Source organism: Orycteropus afer, unplaced genomic scaffold, assembly GCF_000298275.1.
Source record: "Orycteropus afer afer isolate SDZICR_OR568_19922 unplaced genomic scaffold, OryAfe1.0 scaffold00834, whole genome shotgun sequence".
Classification (NCBI taxonomy): domain Eukaryota; kingdom Metazoa; phylum Chordata; class Mammalia; order Tubulidentata; family Orycteropodidae; genus Orycteropus; species Orycteropus afer.
Window position 1 is genome coordinate 309,413 of NW_006922421.1, and position 18,251 is coordinate 327,663.

Consider the following 18,251-nt stretch of genomic DNA (forward strand, 5'->3'; position numbering starts at 1 on the left):
ATGGACATACTAAGAGTGTTCTGTAGAAACTTAAATGGAATATACAGTGATTTTTTATTCCAAAACAAGTAACTCACCTTGGTCAATAACATGACATTCCCTAAAGTGGCTACACAAACAAACCAGAGCAGACCCAGCAGCCATCTAAAAACTGAGGACCTTCTGTTAGGGAACTAGGAAATGGGGGTAAGTGGGGAGGGCCCTGGGAGCTACTGCTGGCTAAGATACAGAAATGTAAGTCAAAAAGAAGAAAACCAAAGAGCCGATAACAGGGTCAAGGGACAAAGGGCACTAAAAAAACCTCAGGAGTTCTTTAAGGGGCACCTGCTGAGCCCTGGCCTAGGTGTTCTAGAGAGCAGAAAGGATGCCAACTGCTAGACACAGGACTACCAGGCTGATGGGGTTACCTAGTTCAGAACAGCAATCTTCCAACGAGCCTGGCAAGAGTGAGCACAAGGCCTCTGTTGCTCTGGGAGGGTGCTCACAGGGCAGTAGTGACACTTAATGTGCTCAGCCAGGAGAAAGGGGGAGGGAAACAAGGGATGTATCCTGGGCTAAAGAACTTTCCTAGGGGCTCATGTTTATTGGCATTTGGCCCCCAGAGGCCTGTGGGCAAAGAGCAGCCTGTGGGTAGGAAAGGCAGCATCCTACTCCGTCCTCAATTCAGTCTCTGCTAATCCATCAACTCAGACCCCTGTCCCCTCCACCAGTAGTCCAAAGAAGGTAAAATGGTCTTTCTGTGCTTCTTTTTCAACAGTGTTTTGAGTCTCAGAGTTGGAGGGTTGTGAAGATTTGCAGTTCTGCTCATTTAGTTCCACAAGAAAGAAAAGGCAGAGGCAGGAGGTGGGACGCAAACATGCTGGTAATCCTGCATCTTACTAAGTCTTTATAGCTGTATCTCTGGATTTGTAGGCCACTCCTCGACTTTTTAGCTCCCGCACAATTCCTATGGCAGAAAAATAAACAGCTTTGTGAGGGAGAAGGCTCAGATGGACAAGAAAGGCTATTCAGTTCCCATTTTGGGGGGAAGGAGAGTGGTTATCAGCGTTATGGAACTTCTAGACCACTCATCAATAGTCTTCCTTGGTTGGCTTGTCATCACTGAAAATCCAAGCAAGTAATGGCAAACAATAATTTGGTAAGAATGAGCAGGAAAAGGAGGACACAAGGCAGTCACCGTAAGCCAGGATTCTGATGCCAGAATGCTTACGTTCAAATTCTGGCTTCTCACTTATTAGCTGGGTAACTTTGGGCAAATTATTGAACCTCTCTGTGCCTTGGTTTCCTCCTCCATAAAATGAAAAGGCTTATAGAATGTGAGGACTGGCACTGATTCAGATAACGGGCTGCTGCAGTTTGGTACAGTAAACAAACATTGGCTGTTATTATGATTATTATTACCTTGGGGCAGGCGACCAGTGACTGACACAGCGTACACACCTGGCTTAAAGTTACCTGAGAGAGGAAAAAAAGGAGATTGCAGTTGAAATGGGTGAACACTAAAGACCAAATGGAAACTGAAGCTAAAAATGAAAGAAGTGCTGCAACTACAGAAGAGTGATCACTTCTCTTGGAAGGGCACAGGACATTGCTTCTCTGTCCTTCCTATAACCTCCTTTCCCACCTTGAGGCCACTCACCCTACTGTATTAAGAATCCCCCCCCCACTGGATCTGAGGAATGGCAACAACTAGGTCAGGATAAGGAAAAACGGGAAACGCTTACTGACTCGCTGCCACTTGGAGACCCAGCTGTCCTCTGGACTCATCATTGCGATGATTCTAGGAAGGGAAAAATAACGGAGAGTCGGCCTGAGCCTCCCCTCTGCCACAGAAGAGGCAGGCCAAGGGAACTCCCTCTTCACTCTCTTTCCAGCCAGCACAACAGTTCTAGGAGAAGCAGCCTGGGAAAAAGTCAAGTATCACTGAGTGTATACTGGAAAGCTCCACTCCTATTGAGCTGCGCAGCTGAAGCACATATGAAGTCCTTAGAATTTCAGCAATATGATGAGACTCACAGGCTGAGATGATATATGAAAAACACCCAGCACAGAGACTGACACACAGTATCTGCTAAATAAGCACCAGCTCTTTTTATGCTAACAGTCCTTCCCAGGGTAACTTTTATCCGAGAGCACTGGTGACAATGGCTGGAAGTCCACAACCTGAGTAAGATAGGAAAGCCATCAGGTGGTTTCAGAAGCTGGAGAGCTCACGTTTGTCATTCATTCGTTCAATCGAACGCTTGCTGACTGCCTACTGTGTCAGTTCTGTCCAAAACACCAACACTTGTTCATTGCTTCAAAATCCATTCCCCTTTCTCTTGGCAACAATCCTGGATTCTTATTTGAGGAGTTCCTCTTCCCCATCTAAATCCTACATTCTCAGTCATGTGCTCTGAGTGGAATGACCTCACCTCCAGGGGTGGCAAGTAGGCTACTATAAGCCCCTTGGTCCTGCAGACTGATCTGGGATAGGCACATCTACAGGCCATCCTCCTAGTTACAAGTGTGTTGCTGAAGTCACTTCCTTTGGTTGGAATGTTTTTTCTACTCTCTCATCTCACACTCCTCTGAGATCCTGGTTCATATGCTACCTCCACTTCTAGCTGAGGTCATGTAGCCCTCCTCTGATCTTTAATATTTGACCTGTTCACTCTTTAAAGCCCAATAAACAAAGCTTTACAGTTTCTCCCTTACTAGTAAGAATCTCCTTGTTTAACCCTTGATACTTCTCACAATAGTTAACATAGTACTTTAACTAGAGATGTAAGGCAACATGGTAGCAATTTAAGACTGTGACCTTTAGCATCAGGCTGCCTAGGTTTGAATCCCAGAAGCAACTATTTTCAGGCTAACTGACCTTGAGAAAATTGCAGCTTCTTTGTACCTCAGTTTTCTCAGTAGTAAAATGCATATAATAATACAACTGCACTGGGGTTGGGAAGATTAAACTAGGTAACGTACTTTAACTACTTAGCACAGTGCCTTACAGTGTTAACTACCATATACATAGCAATTGTTATTAACAACTAGGTTCTAACTACTTCTGCCACTCACTGCATGACTCAAGAAGTGACAGCTGCTCCAAGACTGTGAAGGGACAGATTTCCTATCTGTTAAATAAAAGGGTTAGTCTAATCTCTAATTTTCAATAAAGGTATGATTCTCTGAACTCTGAAATTCTGCCGTATGGCCTAGCCACCCATCCTTCATTAGTTATTATTACTATTTAGTTAAATTAATTGAACAGTAATTTGTTAATTAGCATTATATGCCAGCCACTGGATATACTGGTAAACAAGACCAAGGCCATTCCAGGCCTTAAATTCAATCTAGACAGGCTGCCAAGCCCTTCCAGGTCAAGCAGAGGATAGAAAGTGCAAAACTTTGTTAAGTGAAAAAATTTTATAAAACAAAACCAAGTCAGTAATAACAATACTGTACTAACCTTTTTTAAAAAAACAAGTAACTTTTCTTACAGGGCCTCTTAAAAGCATCAACTTTAGAACAATCATCTACCATTGCTGTTTCTTAGCTTTTCCTTATTTTCAAGAAGGATCTTCATATGTTCAACAATTATTTACTAAGCACCACCACCTTTTAGGCCCTGTGCAAGATTGCCATGCACAAGTTTAGAGAGTCTCCATCATCAAGGAGCTGACAGGCTAGTGAAGCAGTGCCCTCTCAAAATATAATGAAAACAATACAGGCCATATTAAATTTCCTAGTAGCCATGTTTAAGAAAGTACAGAGAAAAAAATAAAGTTTATGTCAATTATAACCAATACATCCAAAATTTTACCATTTCAACATGCAATTATTACCCCCCCCCAAAAAAGATATTTTTCATTCTTTCTTCCATACTGTCTTTTTACACGTACAGAATTATCTGTAAGCTTACACTTAAAAAGCTTATGTGGCTGTATTGGACATTGCAAGACTAGTAGGAAATGCCAAATAAGTTAACTAGGATTGTGGTCTCAAAAACTCGCCCCAGCTTTACTGGTTGGGGCAGGGACGGGCAATGCAGAAGTGAATGAAGGAAACTAAAGGGGCTTACCCATCAAAGGAAGAGCTGGTGCAATCATACACCATCTCTCGGTTACCCTTCATCTGTAGGTATGCATCACAATTGTCACAGCCATCATATTCAAACTGATCTATAGTCTGGAAGAAAAGAACAAGGAGGATGACGAGCATGAACGAGGCTGAACGAAAAGGTGGCTTTCTCAATACTCCCACTTGGCTAACTTTTTGGTTGCCTAGATTGGCTCTGTCCCATCAGGTCCCCTACCCACCAATCCCAAAACTCCACTCCTAAATTCCATCCTCATACTCCTTCCTCTCTTGTTCCCAATTTTGCTCTACTTATTCCCTTCCCTAATCTCCTCAAGGTCAGGCAACCTCTCCACTATTCTGTCAGCTGCAGATCCCCACTTCCGACCTCTGCCAGAGCCCTTCAGCTCCAATTAAGTTCATTGAATGTCTGTTAAGGGCTAAGCCTGTGCTAAGAGCTCAGGATTCGAAGATATGTAAGACGGCCATGCCTTTAGCTACCAAGATTCGTATGCGTTCCTAGCAACGCAAGCAACAGCCTTCTTCGGCTTCCCACTCTCCCAGGGTCCTCGACCTTACTTTTCTCTTCATCGTTCCCCAGCCCCACTTCAAGCATACTCTTTCCCCCTGCGCTTCTACAACCAGGTCCCCGACCGGCACCTTGACCAGCGAACACAGCAGACAGGCCCGCAGATGCCGCAGGTCCTTCGGCACCGTCTCCAAAGCCATCTTCTCCGACGGGAAGAAAACCAGCCAGCGGTTCCACCAAGGCCTCTTCACTCGCAGGAAGTAAACAGCGAATTACCCAGAATACCCAGCACTTCAGGCGTTACGTGCCGCGAACTTCCTCTTCCGGTGTGTGAAGCTGCCGGCCTGGTCCCTCTTCCCCCCCGCTTTAGGAGATGGTGTCTTCCGCCTGAGAGGCGGGGCCGGCCCAGAGTCACCTGGGCCGGAGCGCGCTCCCGGCACCTGGGTTGGCGCGAGGGCGAGGCCGAGGCTGAGGTGGAGACCGAGGCCTAGGCGGCCATTGGACCGGTTGGCGGGAGCCTGTGAGGGAGGGGCGGGCGATGCGGCTGGCACCTGCGCGGGATCCCGCAGGCGCGGGCCATTTGATCTAGGCCTCTGGCACCAGGCTGTAGGTACCCTTACAAGGATCCCAGATGATAGCTGAGATTCTTTTTGTCTTCCCATTTGAAAAGCGTAGGGGCAGAGAATGCACTGTCTCCCTCCGGATTATGTTCGCAGAGAGCGAAAACAAATCCAGGGACGGCCCCCACCCGTACTACCTAACTGCGAGAGCTCTATTATAGAGTTTCCTTTTGCCCTTCACAGGAATGTTGGTCTGCGCCCGGCCGGCGGGGAGGGAAAAAAAAAAAGCATATTATTTTAAAAGCTCTTTATGTACGATCACCCTTTCCAGCTGATAAATTATATTTTATGCGGCTTTCAGCATTTAGACACACTTCTTTTGCTTTTTGCATCAGAACATCTGCGGGGGATTAAGTGTCCTTTTTTTTTTTCCATTTTACTCTATGGGAAGCTAAATGCCTTGCTTTCTAGTTCAAAACTGAGTAGAGACAGCAATTTCCTCTACTAAACCTTTCCCAAGAAGCCGAAGGAGAAAATGTGCTTTGTGAGGAAGAAAGTAAAGGCCTCTCCAGACCTTGTGGAATTTTCTTGATGCTGAAAATAGTCCTGTGCGTAGGCAGAGCCACAGTCATTCGTGTTTATCTGAATTGAAGCTTTGGGATACAAAGTCTGTGTTCTATCCTCCCAACCAGGCCTCTTAATTGAAACTGAGTTTCCCTCAAGGGCAGGCCCACCTCTTGTTGCCCATCCCATCCTGTGTTCAGATGGGCTCTGTGACTGAGGTTTGGATGTTCTCTATCACTGAATAGTAACTTTCCACTTTGGAGCACGTTTTCACTCTTCCGTATCTCATGGGAGACCTACAACAACTCTGTGAAGTAGGCCCATTTTACGGATGGAAAACAGGCATAGATAGCTTACTTGCCCAAGGTCACAAAGTAAGTCACTGAAGCATCAGTACATTAAAGTGAAAAGTACAATAATAGTAATAAAGATACCTGACAACTGACGCATGATGAGAATCCACTCAGGCATTTGCCCTCCCTTGCCTCACTAAGTCATGCCAAGCCCACAACTCCCCCCATCCTTTTGTAAATCAGAACCTAGTCCCTGATATCAGACAATTTATTTCTGTTGATGTGGAAGGAGATGAAGTTGAATAACAGCCATTACAAAACAAAACCACAAGACCAGATTGTATTTGTGGATAAATATATTAGCAAATAAATACATTTTCAACGTAGTGCCTGATTCAAGCGTCTTTCTGTCTGGTTCAGATATAAATACCCATGTGGGTGCTTAGGTGCTAGTCTCTCCACTGACTTTGAGGAAAGTTCCCAGGTGGGGACCCTGTGCCCACTATGCCCCCACATTCACATTCCAAATGGGATAAATGCCTGAGGGGCCAGCAATGACCAGGCTGCCCTGGAGTGAATGTCACCCTAGGGAGGCCTCTCAGTCCTTGCCCACTCGGGTACCAGCTGCCTAGGCCAGACTTCCGCTCTAACGTAACTCTCGCATGCACCTGCTCCCTGTGGGTCCCTACCTATATGGCTTATACTGGGGAGCTAGGCCTCTGGGCCCTCCAAACCCAAGGACCACATTTCGCTTTCCTTTGTTCTCTGCTCCCTATCCCTGCTCTAAGAGAAAACATTCCTTCTTGTCCTTCATGCTCTGCTGCAATTCTGCCTTTTCTACCTTCATTCCATCCTGTCCTTCCAGATGAAATCCTGCAGAAACCTTCTACTGTCCCTCTGCTCTGGGACTTTGAGACAGGACATCTCTAAGGAGAGTCTTTCCCTTCCCACCTCAACTCTACCTGCAGCCTACAGAGGAAATGGAGCTGCAGGGGTGATAAGGGTGTTCCAAGTTCCTCAATTGTCCTGACAATTTAAGGACAATAAGGGAGGAAAAAATGATCCCTTATGCACCAGAGGAGGCACTGCCTGGAGAAGCTGCAGAGACCCCCACCCCTACTGCCCCTTTTTCAGGGGTCCAGGCTCATCTGTGCTCTTGGTGATGAAAAATGATAGAGCTGTTGTCCCTGATGCAGTTCCTCCAGTGACAGCCTTTCCAAGGACAGCCAGGGCAGAAGAAGGAGGTCGAGAAAGGGTCATGTAGTGAGCTGGTTGGTATGAACATTAGGCCTGGGATGATGGCGATCCAGTGGTGCTGGGGAAGGGTCAGCACCTTTGTAATACCCTAGTTTCCCATACATAGCTTCCTGCTCTCAAAAAATACGCTCTTCAAGGGAGCCAGCCCACATGTGCGCAGGCAGTAGCTGGTTGCCTGGCCAGACTAAACCTGCTGCTGTGGACATCTGTTCTGCAGACAAGGGGGGAAACCATCACCCCATTGCTGGGAGCAGGAAACATCACTGCCCACCACCCACCACCCACCATAACCACTTCTCTTCCACTGGCTCCAGGAAGCATGGCACAAAGGGATGTTTGCCGAGGTCCTTTCTTCTCCCAGGAGCAGGATTCTGCTGGTAGCACCCTGAGTCATCCGGAGCACAGTTTTGGTTGAAGCCAAGTCTGAACATCTCACACGGCCTGCTCACACAGCTCCTCAAGCTCCTCCTCTGAGCCTGCATTCAGAGAGAGGGCAGGAAAGAGAACACTGAGGGTCAGGCCAGGCTCCTGCTTCTCCCACCTGCAGGAGAGTGTGACTGGGAGAGGGCCACAAAAGGGAAAAAAGGTTGATTAGCTTGAAAGCTGAGATGAATCCCAATTAGGACACAAGGGAGAGAAAAACGAATATAGACAAAAGGAAACATATAGCAACTAATGTGTTCATAATACTTACTATACATTCATTCACCCAATAAATATTTATTGAGCATTCATTGTGAATCTGACTTGCTGCTCCTCCCCTTCTCAAAAAAAAAAAAAAGCTAACCCACAAACAAAACTGCCATTGAGTCTGCTGCTATGTAGCAAATAAACCAAAACCAAACAAAACACACAGCCATCAAGTTGGTTCTGACTCATAGTGACCTTTAGGACAGAGCAGAACTGCCCCATAGGGTTTCCAAGGCTGTAAATCTTTATGGAGGCAGACTGCCTCATCTTTCTCCCATGGAGCAGCTGGTGGGTTTGAACCACTGACCTTTTGGTTAGCAGCCAAATTCTTTAACCACTAAGCTACCAAAGTAAATCCAAAAAGAATAAGCAGGTATCTAACAAACTTGTAAGAGAGAAGGTGTGCATGCCAGTAGCTACTAGCCAGAGGGAGAGGACTGGGGCCCTAAGAGATATATCAAGGAAGGAGAGAGACTGTGTTCAACTGGAGGAACCAGGAAAGACTTCCTGGAATTGGGGATAAATGAGCTGAGCCTGCAGGAATAGGTAGGAATTGGATTTATGGGACTCAGGGAAGGCAGCAGGATATTCTGGTCTGCAGGAAGTACAAGAAGAGTTTACACAGTTTGGCTGAAGCATGAGGTGAGGGGACTAGCAGAAAGTAAGGTTGGGAAGGAAGATCGGGGCTAGTTGGTGCTGGGACCCTGAAGGTCAAACCAGGTTGGATTTTTCCTTATAGTTGACAAAACAGAACATTTGAAGCTTTGTGGACAATTTCTTGTGAGGAAGAGAACACTGGCAGCAGTATGGACAGTAGGGAAGCAGAGTAGCTGTACTGAACAACTTCCTGGTTACCACATTCAATGTGCAGTCCCCAGCCTTCATGCCCTATTAAAGGGAGGGGGGAGCTAGGCATTTGCTGCATTGGTGTTTAGGATGCACCTAAGACATGGGTGAGAGGGGAATATGGGAGAGATAAGCAGAGATATGGTTAACAGCACCTGAAACTGATTGGATACAAGAAGTAGGGAAAAAGGAAGCAACTAGTTTTGAGCAGAAACTAGTTTTGAGCTTGAGAGACAGGAGAGGTGGTGGTCTAGACATGGAAATACAACAGGGTCCTACTGGAATAATCAAACACATGGCCAAAGCTTCCAGATATATGGCTCTATGAAAGTAATTATCTTCGCTCTGTTTGCATGCCTGTATCCCCATGGACCAGGATCTCCTGGTTGGCAAGTTCCATATATTTTCATCTCTGTATATTCAAAGCCTGGAACTTAGCACATAAGAGCAAATATAATATATGCAGAAGGAAGAAAGGAAGGAGAGGGGAAATGAATGAATGACAGCATCTCTCAAATTCTGGCTGTAAGATTCCTAGACCATGAGTTCTTATATTTCAGGACCTTTGAATGCCCTTTTGGGGTGGAAGGATACTCCTTGCAATAGTTGTAGGCAGGAAGTTGTGTGAGAAGATAGAAAAGGAATAGGAGGTGGAGGGCTCTGGAAGGGGAAGAGGAATATTTGGGCAAATAAATACAAAGTTAAGGTTGAGAATTTAAGTTATCACCATTGGTTGTAATACAGCAACATGGATGCAGTAGGCCACCAAGGAAATGAGGTTGATCTTATTAACAAGAGTGTTTGGAAGGGCAGCCCTCCTGAGGAACAGAAGACCTGAGGACCTGCAGGGCTGCTAAACTTGCTAAGCAAGTGTGATCTTGCTTTCTCTTTGTATCGTTCACACAGTTCTTCTCACATGGCCTAGTATTATGGTTATCTGTAATGAACTCTCCTATAAGATCATGCTCTCCTCAAGGGTAAGGGACACTTCTTGGCCTTCTTTGTATTTGGAGCTAATACTGAGCTGTAAACACTGGTACATCTGTACCAATTGTCAAAATGTTGACGTACTTCCACTTGAGCTGTGGCCCCAACCACACCCATGTGCCTCTCTGTAGCTCTAACCTCCCCTGGGACCACCTTATGATCTGGCAGAGCTGGGGTGCTCCAGCTGGCAACTTACGCTGTGCCAGTTTTTTAATAATATAAATGTCACTCCTGTTGTATCCTTCTCAACTTCTGTCAGCCCCTTGTTGGTTGACTTCACCCATTCTGCAATATCCAGCTTCTCTTATTCTCCACTCCCCCCAACACCTACTCTCCATGAAAACTCACCAGGCTGGGCTGGCAGCACCTGGCAGTGTGGGTAAGGGCATGGTCTGCCCTCTGTGGTGCCAGGACTCCATTCGGAAGGCCCCTCCTCAGGCGGGTGTGGCCCCAGGGGCCGGCGTGGCGTCAGACACAACCATACTGGCTGTGACCTTGAGTAACAGGAGTCCGATGTTTCTGGTAGAAGCCTCCTATGTAGGCCCGAAGGTCCGAAGATCAATGAGTGGGCCTCTGGGGACCAAGGGTATGCCAGACTGGGGCCATAGTGGGGAAACACTGGGCAAGGTGGGTGCATAGTCAAGTCCTGGGGCCGAGAGATTGGGGTGGACTCTGAGGGACCCCCTCGCCGTTTCCTCTGTGGGTGTCGGGCAGAAAGGCTGGATTTCTGTATGTTGAAAAGGCTGCTGGCAATGGGGTTGGGGCTGGAGGCTTCAGCTGGGCCAAGGGCTGGCTCTGTGAGAGCCTTAGGCCTCTGTGGGTTAGGGAGCTGCCCTGAGGGAGCTGGTGAGTTGGATCTGGTGGCTTGCTCACCAGAAGGTGGCTCCAGCTGGAGATGTGTCCGAGGAACACCAGGCCTGGACTGGGGGGCCCCAGTTTCTGGGCCAGACTTCCTGCCATGCCACTGGAACCGCTTTTTGTAGTGGTGGTGCCGGTGGCGGTGGTAGTGGATGTGGCTGGTGACCTGGTTTTCCCCTGTGGGCACCACCGAGTCCAAGGACCTGGGACGAGAGGCCACACTAACATGTGTCTCCTCCCCTTGGACCTCCCCTTCAGGGCTGCAGTAGACCAAGGGGTCAAAGTCACTGCTGAGGGAGCTGCGGAAGGTGGAACTGCTGCCGTGGATGCCTTGCAGGCTGATGTCTGTGCAGTTGACTACCGAGTCACTGGATGAGCCATGACAGGGCCCTGAGCTGGAGTCACTGCCTGGCCCATCTGCCAGGTAGCCGCTGCGTTCAGTGCAGTAGCTCTCCCCAGACCCGCTGCTGTCATGAGGCCTGGTTCGGCGTGGGGGCACTGGGCATGCAGCAGGTTGCTGTGAGGTACATCTGAGCCGGCTCAGCCCCCAACCCTGCGCATAGGGAAGCTGGGCCATTGCTAGGCGCTGCTGCTCACCCGGAGGCCGGGGAGGTGCCACTCTGGGGAGGCGGGGGTGCCGAGGACCCAAGACTGGCCCCTGGGATGGGAGGAAGGGACCAGGTCTTGGGGGCCGAGCCACTGAGCTCTGAGAAGGGCCCAGCAGATAGGCAGCAGGGAAGTGATAGTGAGCGTGACCAGGATGCTGGCGAATGAGGTGGAGTCTGCGGCCTGGTTCCTGGTAAGTTCTAGAGGGTCCCAAGGACTGGGAAAATGTGTCACCCTCTGGGGAAAAAAATGAAACAAAAACAAGAACATTGGTGTCTGACCACCCAAACATGGAGGCTGCATTGAGAAAGGTGTGCGATAGCTAACCCATTTGATCCTGTATAGCCTATGAGGTCAGTCAGAGTTTGGGGGACCGAAACTCCAAACCAAACTCATTGCCACTGAGTCAATTCTGACTCATAGCAACTACAAATCTTTACGGAAGTAGATTTGGCCATCTTCCTTCCACGGAGTGGCTTGTGGGTTTGAACCACTAACCTTCTGGTAAGCAGTCAAATGCCTTAGGCACCAAGGACATCCCTAACCTGCAAGTGCCCTGGGACTCCTTCCCTCCCTCCAGCCAAGTCCATCTGCCCTGGGAGTCCCAATATATGTGTCAATTTCTGCATTCCCACCAGCCATTTGGGGCTCTTTCATCCAGGGCCACTGCTAGGCCATACTGCACCTTTGGGTGAATTAGAAAAAGGTTCTCATTCCTCAAAATACTTCACTTTCATCTTTTAGAAAATCATCATAGTGATTTTATCAGAATAGAATATTTACTGCCAGAAAATGGAAGTAATAAATATACAAATACCCCAAATTTAGAATCAATAAAGTTGACATAAAAATACAAATAATTCAAAAGATAGTAAGGATATCTACAGTGTGAATGGCTCCTCTCTCAGACAAAGCACTCCTGAGCAGTGCACAACTTAAGCAACCATAGTGACAGCTCTAGTTTCTCCTCAGCTTCAAGGAGGGGCCCTTCCCCAGAGAGAAACCATGTTCTTGACCCATCTGACTATGCATAGGGGAGTCCTTGGCCCACCTCCTACCTACGATGTTGAACATGCAGAGAGGGCAAGTCCGATGCTGATGTAGCCAGGGGTCCACACAGGTACGGTGGAACTCATGGAGGCAGGAAATGACCCGCAGCTCCTGGAGAAAACAAGGGTGTCTGATCCAAAGGTACCTGTAGCTTTAGGAGTGGCCAGGAATCAGAATACCTCCCCTGACTCCCTTTGGCCTCTCCTCTTGCTATAATCTACTTGCAGAAGACCTCATGGTAGAATAGAAAAGGTATGGGTTTTGGTATCAGGTATGCATAAATTTTGCCAGTTAGCTATTATTACATTGGGCACATTTCTGCCTGTAAAACAAGGATAAAAAAATGAGCCTCCCCCACCCCTCACTGTCATGAGGCCAGCATGGAATAATGCATCTAAAGTACCCAGGGCAGAGCCTGCCCATGGCACACTTTCAACAAATAGCAGTTCTCTGTCTATAGAAGGCCAGGACAAATACCAAGCTTCAGGGCTCTGCTCTACCTCTGCCCAATGCAGTATACACAGGATACAGAGGTGGCCAGGACAACCACACCAGCCTTAAGTCCACCCACCCCACACCCACACCCCCCACCTCCCGCCTAAAGCTGCATTCCTCCTCTTCAGCCTGGTGATGGATGTGAACCACAAGTCTTGCCTTACCTGCCCCTCAGAAAACTCCTCCAAGCAGATGGCACACATGGGGGCTGAACTGCAGGTGCTACCTGAGTCTGGCCATTCAGCCCGGGCCCTCCTGCAGCTGGCCCTGTACCTCCTGGTGGCCAGCTGGTTGATGGCCCAGGCTGTTCGCTGCTGAAGAGGCTCCTGACAAGAGGGGCAGAGCTTAGAATGAGGCAAGACTTTCTCTTCCCTCACCCCTGAAGCCCCTCTTGTACTTGGTTCCCAGTCAGTCAATTAGATCACATGGCCAATTAACTGCCTCTGGGACTCTGTTTCTTTGGAGCACATACATGACTCTGCCAAGCAGGTCAAGGTCTCCCAACCCACCCTCAGCTCATACCAATAAGCTTTCCTGTCCTTGATGACTGATGAGAGAAACTTTTTGTCCAACTGCCTTCTTGACATCTTAATTCAGATGTCTAATAGGCAGGTCAAACTTTCCATGTCCAAAACTGAACTCCTGATTCCATTAACCACCCCCAACCACACAACTATCATCCCTAGTCTTCCCCACCCCAATAACCGGTCATTTCATTCTTTCAGCTGCTCAGACCAAAAATTCTGATGTCGTCCTTCACTCCTTTCTCTCATGCCCCATCATTAATTCACTAGTAAACTTTTTGGCTTTGCTTTCAAAACATACCCAGAATCTAATGATTTTTCTCGACCCTTATTGCTACCACCCTAACACAAGCTACCGTCACTGTCACCTGGATTCCTGTATTAGCCTCCTATCTGGCTTCTCTATTCCCACCCTTAGCTCCCAGCAGTTCATCCTCATCACAGAAGCAAGAGTGATCATGGTCAAACTCAAGTTAGGCCATATCATTCTTCTACTCAAAATCTTCTGATGGCTTCCATTTCACCCAGAGGAAAAGACAAAGTCATAACAATGATCCAAAGAGTCCTATACAACTTGGTCCCCATGAACTCTCTGTCCTCGTCTCCTACTGTGGCCTCCTCCCCCTCACTCTGTCCCAATCACACTACTTCTTGCTGCTCCTCAAACACATTGGGCACACTTCTGCCTCAAGGCCTTTGCACTTACTCTTCTCCTTGTTTAACTACTTCTTCCCCAGGTATTTGCACAGATCACTCCCTCACTGAGTTGGGGTTTTTGCTTCAATGTCATCTTCTCAATGTGGCTTTCCCTGACCTTGCTTTTATATATTTCTTTTTAATTTTTATTGTGATTTGGGTGAAAGTTTACAGAACAAATTCATCTTCCATACAGCAGTTCACATACACTTTGTCTTATGACATTGACTGCAATTTCCCACAATGCAACAGCTCCCCTCCCACTTCCTCCCCATACTTACCTCTTCCCTATGTCCTTCCCTCCCATGCACTCCTGACCCTCAAGCTGTATCCCTGTGCATACACAGCCCTTCTATTCTACCTTGATTGATCTCTCCAAGGAGTCTATCTACCTAACATAAATGTTCAGCTCATATGTCTGTCTTTTATTTGGCTGGAAACCACAGGGTGGGTTCAATTCCAGACCTGAAGGGTATAGTCTCAGAGGTTCCACCAGTCTCTATCATACCAGTAAACCTGGTCCTTTTTTTTTTTAATGATTTTTAGTTTTTTTCCACATTGTTCTCCCACTCTATCCAGGATCTCCTACATAGATCCCACTCCAAGTGGTTGACAGTGGTGGCTGGGCACCATCTAGTTCTTCTGGTCTCATAGTCATATAGGCTGAGGACTGCATGCTGTACCAGTCCCTTGGACTAACTGGTTCCATGTGTCTTTGGTTTTCTTCATCCTTCTTTGCTCTGGACAAGGAGAAACCCATCATTGCATCCAGATGCAACCTTTTAAGATCCCAGTCACTACTCACCAAAGTAGGATTTGGAACAATGTTTTTGTGTAATATGTTATGCCAATTGAGCTTGTTGTCCCCTGCGACCATGGTCCCGAGCCCACAGTTTCAACTACTCGCTCCATCTGGGTAGCTGGCTGTGGCCAAGAAGTGACTACAACCTGTCCCTTGTCAGCCCCACTATGCACCAGGGAATTCTTACAGAACATTCAAACACACTTGTAGAAACACTGTCTGCCAACCCTACCTAAACTTGGTCATGGGCACACCACCCTCTGGATAGACATACCTAATAGTTCAGTCCCTGGCCTTGTTTTTAAAAATTAACCCTGTCCACCTTGTACTTCTCCCCTTATCTATTTTATTTCCCTCTTCAGCATCTAACACTATCTAAAATACTATATATTTTACTTATTTATTTTGTTTACTGTCTGTCTCATTCTATTAGAATAAAAGCATCTTGATAATATGGATTTTTATCCCTTTTAATCACTGCTGTATACTCAATACTTGGAACAGGGCCTGGCACATAATAGGACCTCAGTATGTTTGCTGAATGACTGAACAAATGAGCAAGCCCATGGGGAGAGGCTGCTGGAAATCAACAAAGACAGATATGGAGGTATTTGGAGATAAACTGTTTTGTGGGCATAAAGGCACTTTCCTACCTCACTTCACTTTCCTGTTCCCACCCTCCCACAGACATACACACGCCCATCTCCACCAGGGAGCCCACACTGCTCACCGGCCTGCTGCGGCGGGGGCGGCACCGGATACGAAGCACTGAAGCCAGGATGACCACAAAGATGGTGCCCACCACAGTCAGGAGGATCCACACATCATAGTCTGGCTGGGGGCAGCAAGCAGAGAAGGAAAAAGGTCATAGTTCTGGAGGAAGCTGGGCCAATTTGGGAGGGAACACAGGATCCCAGGAGACACACAGAGAACTAGAGATCTCCTTGGGTCTTCCAGCGGGAGGAATGCAGTGGAGATGAACCTGGGGTGGGGTTAGGCGATCCCTCTCTGCCCAGAAACACTCATAAGAAAGGGCTCTCTAGATGTCAGCTGTGAAAAGTACTATCTGAAAACCTGGGTGCTTGGGAAAAAGGGGAAAGGGCCTCTTCTGAAGGTAGAAGTAACCCACTGAGCAGGTGGGTGAGTGGAGAAGCACCAGCTAAGGCTCAGAGGCCAGAGTTTCACTCTGTCTCTGTTACTCCATGCCAGGAAGCCACAGAGCTGAAAACAACTTTAGAACTCATCTGGCTCTGTTTGTTTCAAGACGCACAGCTGGATCTCTGAAGGGGTTCTCCCTCTCCCTCTCCCTCTCCCTCTTGGGTCAGGAGGATTTCTAAGGTCTCTGTCAACTCCGGGTGTCTATGGGCTTTGGGTGGGGGTTACCACAGGACAAAGGTGGGGGTGAGAGTGGGCGCTGGGGCAGGGTCTGGAGATCCTCTGTGCTTACCCATGCTGGGGGCTCCTTCAGCTCAATCCTCACGTGGGCCTTTCGGTTCTTATACACAAACTCCATCAGCTTCTCAGCATCATGGCCCCAGATCAACACCACTGGCCAAGTCAGCCCTAGGGGCTGCTGCAGCTGCAAAAAGGACAGTGTCCAGAGGGGCTCCCGTGTCCTGGCTTCTCCATCTACCCTGCCCTCTCCTCAAATAGCCCTAGGTCCCCGGTACCTGCTCAGCAGCAGCTCGATCCTCGGTGATATCAAAGAGGACAGCGCTGGCTCCTCGCTCACCTGCCATACGGGCCTGCAGGGACACACAGTAGAAATTTGGTTGGGGACAGGGAAGAAGACAGCTCATCCATGCCGTAGTCTCACCCCACATGCAACTATCCTTTCCTGGATATTTTACACACTGGAACTCTGCACATTCACATATACACATGCAAGTGCAGGATCCCCCTGCCCTGCCCCCTGGGCTTACCAGGCCTTCAAAGGACAACATTCAGTTCTTCATTCCGTAATGCAACAAACCCTTACCAAGAATTTACTGGGTACCAGGTGGTGGACTAGACTCTAGGGTCAAAGAAAATATGAACAGTCCCTGTCCTCAGGGTTCTATCAGTCTGCCTTGGCTAAGTGGTGTGAGAACACACTATAGAGTGAACTCCCCCCCACAGGAGTGGAGAGTGACCTGTCCCTGGGACAGAGTGGGGATGCGGGGAGAGCTCCTTTAGAAAAGAGCTAGGCTGTCCAAGGGCTACCCCTGCCTCACATGAGAAGCTGTGGGGCATCTCCTTCAGCTCAGGCTAAGTAGCAAAAGCCTGGGACACTGCTCTCATCCAAGGCTTCCATCACAAAGCTCAGCGTCAGCCCCTCTCATTGCAGTCTCTCCCTGCATACTCAAGTTTGCCAACTCTTTCTCTGTTCCTGTTTAAGGTAACTTAAAGAAGTCCCTGTCTAGTGCTTTATCTCTTCATCATCTCTCCTAAGAAACATGGGCGGGGAGGGACTAGAAACGCTCGGTTCACCAAAGGCCAACAGGCAGAGATGCTCTGAGTACAGAACGCAGCAGGCTAGGAGAAGCAGAATGTAGCCAAGCAGGTGGAACAGATAGCAGTGTCAGGAGAAAACAAGAAGCAGGAATCTAGGGATATGTGTGGGGTTAAGAGAAGGGAGATAAGCGCTGAGGGTGGGGTGGAGGCCCAGTGGGCAACGACCAACGGACAACACAGTAGTGAGCTGCTCCCTGCCTAGTGTTGGTCCCCTCACCCAGCAGCTACTCTCCAACCCTCCTCCCTAGAGCAAACACTCTTCTGGTAAAGGGCTCAGCCTGGGATTTCAGGCCCTCAGGGCTCCTGCTGAGTCTTTGGGCCTTCCTGCAGGCTGTGAAGGAGTTAATCCTGCTGCCAGTAGTGGTGGCAGGAAGAGCAGCCAATGTCGGCTTACTCACACTCTCAGCGCTTTGATCTTTGCGTCTTAGGGAGAGCCTGTCAGGGCAGGCCAGCTCAGGAGGGGAGCGGCTGCCACTCCCTGGGGCAGGCAGTGGCCAGGGGGCCCCTCAAAACCCACTGCCCTGAAGGCAGGGGAGCACTGGGAGGGTGGTGGATTCCTTCTAGTGGGGCTCCATTTTGGTCAGGAAAATAACTTCCCTCCTGCTTCTCTCCCTCCCCTGGGAGCTGGGCTGGGCACTCTACCTCCACCCAGGCCCGGGGCTCACTGGGCTAATTGACTGGAAATTCACAGGACTCCAGAGTGGAATTGAAGAGACTGAGAGGTCACAGCCTCCATCTGCCCCACCACCCACTTCCTCCCAGGAACTCTACCCATCCGAGGCCATCCCAGGCAGATAGCAGCTCTCCAGTCTTCTGAGCCCTCTAAGGAGCAGTGTTGTTGTTGTTGTTATGTGCCCTCGAGTCAGCCCTGACTCATAGCGACCCCTCCTTGGGTTTCCGAGGCAGTATCACTACGGAAGTAGGATTGCCCAACCTTCCTTCCGA

General features: G+C 48.5%; 2 protein-coding genes across 2 annotated transcripts in view; both read right to left on the reverse strand.

The window, feature by feature from the left end:
- Nucleotides 1-878: 878 nt before the first annotated feature.
- SUPT4H1 (SPT4 homolog, DSIF elongation factor subunit) lies at nt 879-4,785 on the reverse strand. The gene is made up of 5 exons (XM_007958012.2): nt 4,717-4,785; nt 4,061-4,167; nt 1,725-1,780; nt 1,402-1,455; nt 879-946 (listed from the first exon to the last, which is right to left on the reverse strand). Exons 1-5 carry the CDS (start codon nt 4,783-4,785, stop codon nt 879-881), a joined length of 354 nt encoding a protein of 117 aa, XP_007956203.1.
- Nucleotides 4,786-7,691: 2,906 nt separating this feature from the next.
- Nucleotides 7,692-18,251, reverse strand: part of RNF43 (ring finger protein 43) — a 101,954-nt gene continuing 91,394 nt past the window's right edge. The window contains exons 3-9 of the mRNA XM_007958013.2: nt 16,484-16,558; nt 16,261-16,392; nt 15,544-15,648; nt 12,956-13,117; nt 12,305-12,407; nt 10,131-11,483; nt 7,692-7,735 (exon numbers count right to left, since the gene is read on the reverse strand). Coding sequence (XP_007956204.1) covers nt 7,692-7,735; nt 10,131-11,483; nt 12,305-12,407; nt 12,956-13,117; nt 15,544-15,648; nt 16,261-16,392; nt 16,484-16,558 — 1,974 coding nt within the window. The remainder of the gene's footprint in view (nt 7,736-10,130; nt 11,484-12,304; nt 12,408-12,955; nt 13,118-15,543; nt 15,649-16,260; nt 16,393-16,483; nt 16,559-18,251) is intronic.